The following is a 13,152-nucleotide window of genomic DNA, read 5'->3' on the forward strand; positions in this document are numbered from 1 at the left end:
ATTTACACATCTCAGTTTGAGGGCACAAACTGAATGTGCATTAAAAGCCTCTGTGTTGCATTCAAGGACATCTATCATTCATATTATTATAATCATTATAATTATTATTTACATATGGGAAATAGACAAGCAGGCAAAGTGCAGTCAACAGCGATGATGAGAGATGAAACGGACATACATGAGACAGAGCACGATGAGGGGGTGGGGGTCAGACAGGGGTGGGATGCTGGTCTGGCTCCACACACAGCGACTCACTTGGCCAGCTTCATCTCTATCTGTTGGCGGATTTCTTGCCGCTCCTGATCGCTGCGGACGGGGAAGATGTTGCGGTCCTCCAGCTCCTGCTTGCTGGGCCTGTTCCGAAGCTTCACAGCCAGCAGCTCCTTCTTCATTCTGCGTGGGAGGGTCCCTGTCGTCGTCGAACACAAGTTAACGTCAGTGGCTGTACAGTGGCTGTACAGTGGCTTTCTAGCTGCTGCACATAGTTTTCCAGCTTAACCTGCTAAACTGATTCTAATCATCTAAGAATTAGCCTGTGAACTTTCACACATTCCTCGCAACAGCTACACATTTGATTAGAGCCCGAGTCTGAGTGGACAGGTCTGAACCCTCGTTCTCTTACATAAAACACCTTCCACAAACTCGGGATTAAGTTCGGGTCTGCTCTGGGGTATTAACGGGTTTTTTTAAGCCAGTGTGAAGCTTTGATTTCATGTTTGCTGAGTTGGCTTGATTAAAAAAAAAATACAGAAAATCTTCACCCAGGCTTGCACGTCTCTTGCAGACTGAAGCATGTTGAAGTATTTCCATAAAATTCCCTCCCTTCACAGATGCCCAGTGCTGTAGTTGTTTCCTGGGAAATTAGCTGGTATTTTTGTCTTTACCAGGAAAACTGATCGGACTGAGCAGATCAGATGTCACACCTTGACTGAGTGCTCGTCTCCATCAAACCTTTCATGTTTTAAATATTTTGAGTTTATGTTCAATTTAAAAGAACACAGACTGCATATAAAAGATGAAAGTATCAACTGTGACATGCCTGCTGTGCACAAACACGGATACCTGCCAATTACTTAGACTAATGTTAGAACTTGGCTGAGGTCACCACGGCAGATGGATCCACATGTTTGATTTGGCACAGATTTTGTGGTGGATGCCCTTCCTGACACAAACATTCATGAGGCAGAGTTTGTGTCTGGAATCATTGGTAAAAGCAAATGCCCATCCCAGCATCCGCATATTTTCTGCCATTCCAGGTCGCAAGGGCAGCGGACCTCCCCTCTCCCCTGACCACCTCCTCCAACACTTCTGAGGGGACACCAAGATGTTCCCAAGCCAGCCAAGATGCCCAGAAGGCATCCTGGGCCTCAACTGGCTCCTTTTGATGCAGAGGAGTGTCAACTAAACCCAACTTTAGGCATCAAAAATATTCAAATTATTACCGAGCCTCGCTCGTCCACTGAAAGAACTGCCGTTTTTGGGCTCTAAGTTTTAACACCACATGTTTCTGCTTGACAAAAGAGGCCATTAAAGGCATTCATAGTATCCAAAAATATCTGATTTGTGCAAAGATGCACTGCTACCATTCTTAAATCTGAGCTGTGACTCCCTTTGATTCATTGTTTTTTTTCCTGCTTTCATCCTGTTAGCATCTCCTTCACCACACATTAGCATCACGATCTCTGCGACTAACCCTTTCTGGGTAAGAGTAAACCTTTGTGGCAGTGCTATTTAAGTCTCCAGTGAGCTCCACAGTTCACCCTTTTAACATTTTTTCCCCCAGAGTCGCAGACATGCTAACGGCAGGAGTCCGAGCACCACTGACCCAAATGAACAGCTAAGAATTAGGCCACCAGAGCAGATGTTGACAGGCTCTGAAACTTAACACCAGCAAGTATGCCATTCATCATCCATGTAAATCTCCCCGTCAGGCTGCGAGTATAAACAAACATCACCACAGATTATGCAGCTTCATTATCCACTGACAGGGTGCCCAGATTTGGGCTCTGTACAGAACGTGGGCGATAACAGTAAAGCAAACATCATACCACAAGTCGGCTGTCGGCACACATACCGGAGATCACAGACTCGTTCCAGCTGTCCTGGTCGCTCAAGTATTCATCCAGACGCCAGTTCTCCTTGTTCTCGTCAGACTCCTTCTTGCTCTCGGACTCTCCGGCCGGGTCCTTCTCTGTGCTGGACGTGCGAGACAGGCGGCCCTCCGGACGGCGTTTCGGAGACGAGCGCGCCTCCTTCATCTGAAAACTGAGGTCGCATGTCACGAAATGTCTGTCAGTTACAGCTGTGGTGGATTGTTGTGTTTGAGCGACTGAGATGCTGCACGGCTCATCTTTCAGAGAGCAGCTGAAATGTTAGTTTACCACCGAACGTGGTCGAGCAGCAGTCACTGAAGTGATTAAAGAGTTCAGGTTGTGTCTGCAGCCCAGGCAGAAATCGCACAACTAAAGCATCACAATGTAACAATCCTGTGACCAAGACACTGGAACAACAGACTGATTTATCTTCATGAGCTGACTGTAAACTATAAAACAGAGCACTAAACAGTCGTTAAACTGCATAAAGCTTCAGTTTGGGTTCCAAAGGCAAAATAAGAGATGAAAAGCTTTGAATACACCGGGAATCCCTCTCTGTTGTTTTCTGCTTCACTAACAGGTTTACAGATCTAAAAAAAAAAAAAACAACAACAACACTCAAAATACCAATAATACTATAGGTCTGTGAAGCATTTACTTGCACGTCCTTGTTCAAGCTCCAACATCAAAGCAAATCTAGAGAAAACTAAACACAATCAATCGTCCATTCTAGAGATGGACCGATCCGATATTACGTATCGGTCCGATACTGACCTAAATTACTGGATCGGATATCGGAGAAAAATAAAAAATGTAATCCGATCCATTAAATATCACGAAAGCACCTCACAAAACTTGCAACACGCCGTAACTCACCTCAGAACGTTAGCACGTCGGAGCAGTATGCATCACGTGATAGAGCGGCTGTGGCATGCGGGACCTGTCGGTGGTCTGGATAGCATGTGGAGCTTCGCTAGCAACCTGGCATTTCATCTCTGACAAAGTTACCCCGAGAGAAGTAAAGCAAGTGTGTAAGTCCATCTCTGAATGTTTGTAAAGCATTCCTGCGTTAAGCTTAACAAACGACTGCCTCTCCTGCTGCTACTTCGATCATGAAACTGCTTAATGATCAGCTGATCGGCTTTTCTGTCACGAGTCCGTGTCTCTAGTTTGCTTTTGGCCCACTTTGCACCAGAAAGAGGAAACCAGCGGCTGAACAACAGCAGCACGTTTAAGCTCGATAAGCTGTTGTTAGAATTTATTTAATATTACTTTCTACTCGAGGATCTTTTTCTACAGCTGACGGCTGGTAACTGTGCAGGGGCGGATCTAGCAAAGTTTAGCCAGGGGGGCCGATAGGGCATTAACAGGGAAAAGGGGGCACAAAGACATACTTTTCTTTCTTATTCTCATTTAAAATGTCTAGCTTTTAATAAATAATTATCTGACAGCCAAAGTTTTAATTTGATGCAAAATGAATAGAAGTCCATTACTGTATATAGTAACTATTAAGTCTAATATATATATATATATACCCTAGTAAGCTATAGTACTTTTTCCTTTGGGAAGGTACCATCTGTGCAGTCTGCAATTTTGTTGAAGAAAGATGTTGAATCTATTTAATATTTCTTGAAAAATAATTGATTTCTGTGCATTTTTTTTCACACTGCATCAAATTAAGGTTGATTACGTCGATTAAGCATCATGAGGTGGAGCGTGAGGGGTGGTTCCCTATTTTTTATTTATTTATTTGTGTTGTTGCTGGGAGTTGGAACCCTATTAGTTAGGTTGCTTAATATTTATGCTAAGTACTCTTTAAAATACCAGAATAGGGAGGATGGTGTAGGTCTAAGTTTATTAGATTGATCAGTATTGCTGAACTATGAAATATTTTTTTTTGCATACAGGTATAACAGAATAGCTTTAGTGTAGTTGTTGTTTTAAACTTGAGTATGAACTTATACAAAATGCAGCAAGATATTTAAAAAACAGTTTTGTTGATTAAAAAAAACACTATATCGGATTCATATCGGTATCGGCAGATATCCAAATTTATGATATCGGTATCGGTATCGGACATAAAAAAGTGGTATCGTGCCATCTCTAGTCCATTCATTCATTTTTTTTAAACACTTGTTCACATTTTGTTGGTTTCTGCACTAGAATACAAAAAAAGTTCATATTTTATCCTCATTTCATTCATTTTTAGCACTTGAAGATTAGCATCTTTGTCCACGTGCACACACTGTCTGGGTCAGCATTAACGGGAGGCAAACTCAAACAGAAGGCTGCTTCTTTAAATCTAATCAACAGCCTGCTGGCCTGCAGCTCCAGTCTGTGAGTAACGCTCACATATGACTCCAACCCTTCCACTATGTCCTGAAGGACGAGCGTGAAGCATATCCTCACACAGCACAGCTGCCCCTGAAGGTCAGAGGGGGTCAGACGTGGCTGCTCCTTGTTAAAAAGAAACTGTCCCAATATGTTGTTGGTGAGATTAAGCTGATTATAAGTTGGATTCTGTTCTGAAGGGGTCATCATTTAAAACAGGTCTTTAAAATCCATACATGAAATATATTTAGAAATACTTCCTCTTTTTACACGACGCCTGTGGTCTTTTTTTTGGCTCCACATTGGTTACATTTTTGTCGTGGGAGTTTCTGTCTAACAGGACTAATGCAAATCCATTCACTGACCAAAATGCTGTTTGTGTTCTTTGGCAACTACACAAACAGAGACGTGGTGGAAATGCTGCACATCAAGCCTGACCTGTCCTGTCTGTGTTTGGTAGCCAGGGCGCGGTGCAGCTCCTCAATGATGCAGCTGGGGGGCAGCTGTGGGTGCAGCGCCCCGAGGTGAGGGGACCCGGTGGGTGTGGAGATCCTGCCTCTCAACAGAGAGCCATGAGGGTCTTTGGGCAGAGTGAAGTTCCTGGGTAAGGTGGCAGGGGACTTCTTCACCGGCACTGGAGGAGCACCTGGAGAAGCGAAACACATCGAGTCAGATACCGAACGCTGGTTTTACATCAGTGTGAGTCCTGCTGGACGCACCTTCTAAGCTGCCCAGCCTGGTGAGCAGTTTGACAGGCAGGCTGGGTGGAGGAGGGGTGCTGGCTCGTCTCTGAGGCTTGGTCGCCGCCGCCTCCTGCTTCCCCTCGATACCCTCGGCTTTGCCCTGCATCTGCTCTTCGCTGGGGTCACTGATTGAGGTGCTTTCATCTTCTCCATCTTCACTCTGACTCTGATCACCTGCTGTCTTTGCCACTTCAGTCACATCTTGTACTGAAAGCACACAGCGAAGGTAAGCCGAAAGGTTTAGTGAGTTTCTGAAGCCTTTGGCTCCACCTAGTGGACAATCAGAGACATAGCGCAACTGCACTCGGAAAACCCATTTTATAATCAATATCACTTATTTTAAATCAGGTGATGAAAATAGAAACTAAAGTAAGGAAGAGTCTGTATCCATATTTGGCGATTTAAACATTGGCGGATGTTTTTACATTTTCTTTCAGACACGTGAAAAACAAACAGATTTCTGACATTTGTTGTGTGTTGTTATTTATGAGCCCTTAAAATAATTGTTGCACTGTTACAACAAGTCATGGATTATTTGTTTATACTCTGACTCGCATCAGGTGGTTGTTTTCTTTGTTTTGTGAACACATGTCAACAAGGAAGTTGCAGAAACTTTTATAACATATTTGAAATGTTTTTCATCTCTTCCTTTCTTTTGAATTTCTATTTAATTTTAATATATATACCAAAATAATGGCAAATATAGCTGGCTGAGATACTGGCGGGGCCAGTATTAGCTAAGCGCTAAGAGCCATACTTTTGGTCAAGTCGTGACCTTTATTTACTCTCCTGTATTTTTTATATTTGTTATAAACCAACTGTTTTGGGAAATTCCCATCTTTACACGATAAATGCTTCCCTGTGTCCCCCAGCGTGGTGTGGGTCTGTTGTTTGCTGTGATGAATTTACATATGTGAGACTATCCAGTAAAAAACAGATGAGCTATAAAATCAAAACAATGAGCTAAAAGATGCTAAAAACAGTTTTCCTAAAGTTTCTTAGAGATGTGACAAATATGTTTAGCAGTTTTGCACAACTGATGCAATAAAGCAGCATTTTTGTGAGGCAGTTACAGGATATGTATAAAAAGAAAATAGTGCTAGCAACAAGGTGAACACAAAGCCTGAGCCTACATCGCTGTACCTGTTGAGCTTTCTAAATCACTGCCCAGGTCTTCATTAGTGTTGGCCAGCGGTGCCACCGGCTCCTCGTCTCTGTCCTCACCGTCAGAGTGAGGGGGGGTGTCCAGGTCCTCACTGTTACCCCCACAAGCAAGATCTGACTCTGCACATAGCACACAGAGGCGACAGGAATGAGTCTGCGTGGCAGTTTAGGCCTCATGCGGCTGAGCAAGTGAACCGTGCAAAGCCTGGAGTCATATGTGTGCTAGTGCGCTAACGTGTGTTCATCTGTGGTTCTGCACCTGTCTCGGTCTCCCCGGGGTTCCTCCTGACGAGGTCATCTCTCTTCTGCCGTACAGCTGCCTTCTTCTCCACCGCTACACGAACACAAACATTAATCAAACCGGTCCTCAGACTGCATAAGGAAATGAGAGCGCGTGGGACTATTTGCATGTTATGGCTTTCAGCGTTTAACGCCACCCGTGGAAGTGCACGGCGTCACACTCACCTCCTGTGGGCTTCAGCTTCTCGTTTTTCTTTTTCCTCCACTTCCAGGGCTTGAAGATGCGTCCCAGACTGGCCAGCTTGCTGTTGCGGCGAACGGGAGGCGTACGGACCCCTGAGACCAGGCAACCTGAATGCAGAGCCCTCTGCTGGTCCATCACATCTGCAATACAGAACACAGCTGCCTTTAACACGGGCTGAGAAAACAAAATCCACCCAGGCGTTCACGACATCCGTCACGAGCACGGTGAGGACTGGAGGAATTTCTTGAATCCCTCGTTTACCGATAACCTCTCATCATCTGAGAGCAGTAAATGTGGGTCACTGGCTGCAAACACCTTATTGATTCCAGCCTCATTTCTGAGGAGAAGCGGTGCTGAGGGGAGAGGACAGAGAATCGCATTGTTGCCGTGTGACTCACATGGTTCGACGGCAGCCAGACCTCGCCGGCCCCAAAACACGCACACAATGGAAGGCTTTTAAACGACGTAGGGAATAAATAAAATCAGCTTCAGCTCGAATGCCTCTCCTTAGGTCATCAGAGCAGACATCTGCAGCCTGACTCCACACTGATTTTACACCATTTCAGCCTGCACTCTTCTCTCAGTGAAGTAAACATCAGCATGCGAAACATCGTGCATTAGTGACAGAGTCGTACAAATCCTGCATGCAGCTACTGACAGCCCTTTAGAACCTCCTGCCCGCCTCCGAGCCCCCACTGTTTATTTTTGTTGTCTCTTTTAGTCCGGCGTTTGTTTTTATTTTTGGATACTGATGAGCGTGTGTTGGAAGGCCTGCTTTTGAAAAGAGGTGATTCAAGTTTTTACAATTCATGTTCTGTCAGTGGTTGAATAATTACTCCATTAATGCAAGACTGCAAGGAAACACTGCATATTATTTCCTTTTTCCCCTCAGTAAAAGACCAGAAAATAGTTTAAAATAGTTTAGATGCTGACCAAGATTTCCCAGAGCTCAAGCTGACACTGTTAAAAACAAGAAACCTTCATAACACACTATAAAGATGTATGTCTACCATATACGATATTATCACAGAATTTCACTCACGATACGATGTTATTGCAAAATGTTAAAAATCGCAATAAGCTGAGTATTGCAATAACATTACCTTCAGCTGCAGATGATCTCCCCAAAGTTCAGCTTTGTCATTTTTATTTTATCCAATATGCTAAAGTTATCAGTGAAGATGCTCAAGTTTGCAATTATGTACTCTGTCAAGAAAAGTAAGACCAGAGGGTTTTTTTCCTTTAAACTAATTTATTGTCAGTATTTTCATTTATTTATTATTTATTTGTATTAACTGCCCACCAGAGTTAAGTGGCTCAACAAACAAAAAGAAAATCCTCTGATATTGGACAGTTACGAGGGCTGGATTGAAAATGAGTGATAAAGAGAAAAACTTTGAAAGAGCTTCAGAAAGCCTGGAGAAAAATCACAGGACTGTAAATCCTGGACAAACTTGTGTTTGGAAGGAATCCTTATGAGCCGATGTGGTTTCTCTGTTCCTGCGGTTCCTAAATGTGTCCACTTTGAATTAACACCACTCACAATTAATGAGGAATATCAGAGTTATTATATTATATTACTTTTTAAAAATGACCAATATAATATCATCGCTGCGTGATGACTAATCACTTGTATTAGTGGCTTCTAGTCTTCACTGAGGGCAAGCAGGGCAAGGAAATCTTCAAAGCTGCAAATTAAAAATATTTCACTGCTTCAGAGCAACAATCTAAACAGCTGCAGATTCACATTTTGCATATAGACTAATTTTGCACTGAAGCTTTGATCTCTTGCCACAGACAAACTCAATCAATGGCTCTCCCTCTTAGCAGGTACTCTGACTCCTTCGAGTGCTCTTAAGTCTGCACGCTAAGCTGCATACGAGGGTTCACATTGACAGGCAGAGAAGCAAAGAGGCTGACCGTGCTGACTTCAGTCATGATGCACCGAGTGGCAGAGAGACACACAGAGAGAGAGAGAGAGGACAGAAATAGGCACTCCTACACAGTCTGGCTCCGACAACAAGCTGACACCTCGGGGATCTTACAGCTGAGCCGTGGGCTGCGCAGCGACGGATCTATGAACACTTCCATTTTCTGTCAAAGGCGACTAAATCCACAACATCTGCTCACTTATCCCTCCAGAAATGAATTACATATACACTCGAATTACACAGTAAGAGGAAGACATTGAATGTGCCGCTATTTATACAGGGAAATTCCACAGGTGGGCGGGTGTGTGTCTGTGTGGAGGCAAGGCAAGCAAATGTAACACAAAAAAGGTCAAAAATCAGCTGATATTTGAAACTAAGGATGTGCAGAAATATCGACTGAATATCTGCAGCCGGTCCCAGTGACATCAGCGTGAGCAAACACACTGACATTTTAATACAGTTATATGTAGCCGATATTTATCTGCAGTTTTGTGCTAGCTAGATATTAAACACTGTGTGGTCACTTTGCTTATCAGGAATTCTGTGTTTCCCTGGAACAAAGAGGGAATAAATAGTAAAAAAAAACTCAATTTAAAAAGCAGGAAAAAGTGTATCTGCCAAACAGGTGCATATCAGGAACATATCTTCCACATCCAACGGAACAATGTTGCTAAAGTTCTTTAGAAATTGGCTGATTCTTCACTCATTTTCAGTCCAGTCCTTGCTACTTAACACTGTGAATCGTGAATCGTTCAAGTAGAAAAAAGGCACCAAGTTCATGGGATGAAACCGAGGTGTGCCAAATTACACAAGACCTGAAAGTTAGTGACAACAGGTCTCATGAAGTGATGAATCCAAATTTGAAAATTGTGGTTAAATCAATAACCACTATGGAAATGAGGAGAGGGGTACAACTGTGAGTGCCTCCTGTCTCTAAAACATGGTGGAAGCTCAGTCATGGTTCGCTCAACATTACTGAAGCAGCGTGAGATCGTGTCCAAAGAAGAGCGTTTAATGTCCTTCAAGAAGCCTGGAGAACTGTTCCTTAAGACAACTTGAAGAAAGGATAAGAAAGATGCACAAGAGACTTCAAGCTGTGTTGAAGAATAAAGGTGCTCGTACCAAATATTGACTTTCAAGCTTGTTAGAAATGAATAAACTCAGTTTTTTTCTTATTTTTTGTATTTGCATATTTCAATAAATCAATGCACCTATGTCCCATTTCCTACCAAAATATGATCAAATGAGGGGTGGCTCACGACTTTTGCACAGTACTGTGCATTTAATTCTGGCGCAGCAGGCAACTACACTAACATTTTCATTTAAAACACTGCCATCTTGTGGTCAAAGTTTTAACTGTAGTTTATAGAAGTTTTTTACAAAAAGTACCTTTAACACAGTCATTTTTGACAAAGATTGCTTTGTTTCCCTGGAATGAAGAGAAGTAAATAGTTAAAAGTAAAAAAAATAAGGACAGAATTTCGTAATAAATTAATTTCTCTCTCTTCCACTTATCCAATTCAGGGTTGCCGGGGTGACAGGCTGCCCCTGTCACAGGGTTTACACAGAGAGACAAACAAGCATTTACACTCAAAATTTGCAGCAAGGGGAATTTAGCATTTAGAATCACCCATTAACCTAACCCCACTAACTGCATGTCTCTGTACTCTGGGAGGAAGCCGGAGTACCCAGAGAGAACCCACGCAAACACAGGAAGAACGTGCAAACTCCACACAGAAACCAGCCAGGTGGTGGATATGAAACCAGGCATGTGACGCAAAAGTGCTAAACAAAAATTAATTTTAGAAAATTTTTAAATATGTAATTAAAAATAATTCATTATTAAGCTCAAATCCTCCAAAACCAAGCAACAAGAAGCCAGAGATCATCTTAACTTACACGGATTAGAAATCATCTTCAGATGTCTTTTTTTCCCCAAGCATTAGTGCACAATCCAAAACGATTAAACCTACTGGCACATTAGATTAATTCAAAAAAAAAAAAAAAAGAAAAGAAAGAAAAGCCAGTCTTCATCCTAGAAAAACTGGCAAAGCACCCGTCTCGTCTCCCAGAACAGCATTACCAAATGTGTTAACATTACAAACACATTACTCAGACACCCAGTGACACAAAGCCAATCACAAGTGAGTTCATTGATTCGTTGAACAAGCAGCGTATCGTCGCCTCTGATCTCACTGCTCGACAGCCAATCAATGTGAGAAGCGGGTCAGTTGCCCAAGTCATGCGCCCCTGCCTGGCATGTAGAGAGAAATCCAGGTCAAGCCTGTAGTAAGCATGCCCAGGGTCAGGCTCCGTTGCCATGGTTACCACGTCGGATGCTGCAGAAAGGGCCCTCAGAGGCAGAGAGACTCACCACAGCATGAGGAATAGGGAGTTGCTGGGTGGATGGGGAAGGCTTGTTGCCACACGGAGAGACGCTGAGCTGCAGCCAATCGCGTCTCAGCGTGCAAGTGTGCATAATGTAAGTCAGGGAGATGCTGCATGTTTCATTTGTACAACTAATGCTAAAATATTTATTGAAGTGGTAAGGGCGTCAGCATGGCTTTCTGCAAATGCAGGACACTTGTTTGGTGGAGGGTTTTGGAGCAAAGGGGGAAAAAAACAAGTGGTGAAAGTCAGATTCTGTAGTGTGTGCACAGTAACCTAGAGAAAAGCTGTGCACATAATGAGGCTGCTGAGGATGGGAAACACAGAGCTCCTGGAAATGTTACAACAGCCTCATCACTTACACTACAAATGATCTGTCATGAGTTTAGTGCTGCAGATAACATAAAAACAGTCAGTCAGCAGGGAGAGGTCGTTTCCAGTAATGTTACACCTAAAGTCCCCAAAGAGTCGTTCATCTGTAGAGTCATAGCAGTGAAAGAACAACAATATTAGGTACAGGCTAGCTGCTGAACGCTACGGGTCACAATAAGATTATCAGAGGAAAATGATATCCACGGTAGGCAAGCAGCGTATGACCCCCGCGCAAAAAAAGGTAAAAGAGCAGCACTATGTTAGGGGTTATTAATCTCCACGAGCCATAAATCCGTGCCGGTGAGGCGTGAAGCACTTACTTAAAGGATGCGCGGTTATCCAGTCCTCCTGCAGCTTCGGTGCTCACATCATATCTTCCCAAAGAGCGGAGCGGCTGAACCAGAGACTGATGGTTTCTCTTCCTCTTCTTTTTCTTTCTTGAATTACCACACAATGATAATAATTTAAAAAATACTTTATGTTCAAATTTCCTCTTCCTAAAAGTTGCGGAAACGTTGTTTAAACAGCGACGGGAACGCCGGGAGTGAGCTGAAAGTGGAGAAAGTGTGAGCGACCGAGTTGCGTCTGCAGCTAGCCGTGAGTGTTGATGTGCAATCATATGGACCCCGCCCCTCCGCCGGGAGGAGGAGGGCAAATACACCAATACACTCTGACACACTGTACTGTGCATGTAGTACAGTAGCAAACATACACGCTGCTAACAGCTGCTTAGCCGCGACTACAGGTTTAACATTAACAGGGTTTAATGTATAATATACGTCATATATGCATTACTATATATAATAATTAATGTAAAGGGATTTTAATGCTTTTTGTACATGTTTTTTTTTTTGTATCCTAAAATAGCCTTTAATAACCCGCCCAAATACATGAGATATCAATGGAAAGTCCAGGATGTTCTCTATTAAGGTCATTTGGACTAGCTCAAATAAGTCAAAAGATATAGACCAAAAACAAATGTCCATTAGAGAGGACATAAAGGAATAGGCTGGCTCTCAGGAGGATATAATGTTAAAAACACCTAGATTACACTTGCTTTAAATGAATGGGATTAAATTGTATGGGTTTAAATTTGCTCTTGGGGATTTAAAAATGAATTGAAAACGGACTGTAAATGGTAAATGGCCTGTATTTATATAGCGCTTTACTAGTCCCTAAGGACCCCAAAGCGCTTTACATATCCAGTCATCCACCCATTCACACACTGGTGATGGCAGCTACATTGTAGCCACAGCCACCCTGGGGCGCACTGACAGAGGCGAGGCTGCCGGACACTGGCACCACTGGGCCCTCTGACCACCACCAGTAGGCAACGGGTGAAGTGTCTTGCCCAAGGACACAACAACCGAGACTGTCCAAGCCGGGCTCAAACCGGCAACCTTCCGATTACAAGGCGAACTCACAACTCTTGAGCCACGATCACCCCTGTAGATAAAGACCACATATAAAGACTGCATATAAAAGATGGACAAAGCCACCATGACATCACTTATTGGTGTTGGACTCTATAGCAGCAGAGCAGCTTAGTGTCTTTTTTAGTAGACCAGAAGCTGAAGTGCTGAGCAAGCTGCATCCACAACTTAGACACTAACATGAACTTCTGAGTCTTTCTCACAATAAAAAGA

At 43.2% G+C, this 13,152-nt stretch overlaps 1 protein-coding gene across 2 annotated transcripts in view; it reads right to left on the reverse strand.

Moving 5' to 3' along the window:
- Positions 1-233: 233 nt before the first annotated feature.
- LOC308401911 (phosphatase and actin regulator 3-like) overlaps positions 234-13,152 on the reverse strand; it is a 36,122-nt gene continuing 23,203 nt past the window's right edge. The window contains exons 1-8 of one of the 2 annotated variants that reach the window (XM_080890371.1): positions 11,827-12,098; positions 6,797-6,955; positions 6,591-6,665; positions 6,311-6,451; positions 5,144-5,374; positions 4,863-5,070; positions 2,075-2,265; positions 235-409 (exon numbers count right to left, since the gene is read on the reverse strand). In XM_080890371.1, the coding sequence (XP_080746497.1) occupies positions 252-409; positions 2,075-2,265; positions 4,863-5,070; positions 5,144-5,374; positions 6,311-6,451; positions 6,591-6,665; positions 6,797-6,950 (1,158 nt within the window). In that variant the 5' untranslated portion in view covers positions 6,951-6,955; positions 11,827-12,098 and the 3' untranslated portion in view covers positions 235-251. Of the gene's footprint in view, positions 410-2,074; positions 2,266-4,862; positions 5,071-5,143; positions 5,375-6,310; positions 6,452-6,590; positions 6,666-6,796; positions 6,956-11,826; positions 12,099-13,152 lie in introns of those variants that run through there. The other variant, XM_080890370.1, reaches the window with a different exon arrangement.

The sequence above is a fragment of the Rhamphochromis sp. 'chilingali' genome, assembly GCF_963969265.1.
Source record: "Rhamphochromis sp. 'chilingali' genome assembly, chromosome: 9".
In the NCBI taxonomy this organism is placed as follows: domain Eukaryota; kingdom Metazoa; phylum Chordata; class Actinopteri; order Cichliformes; family Cichlidae; genus Rhamphochromis; species Rhamphochromis sp. 'chilingali'.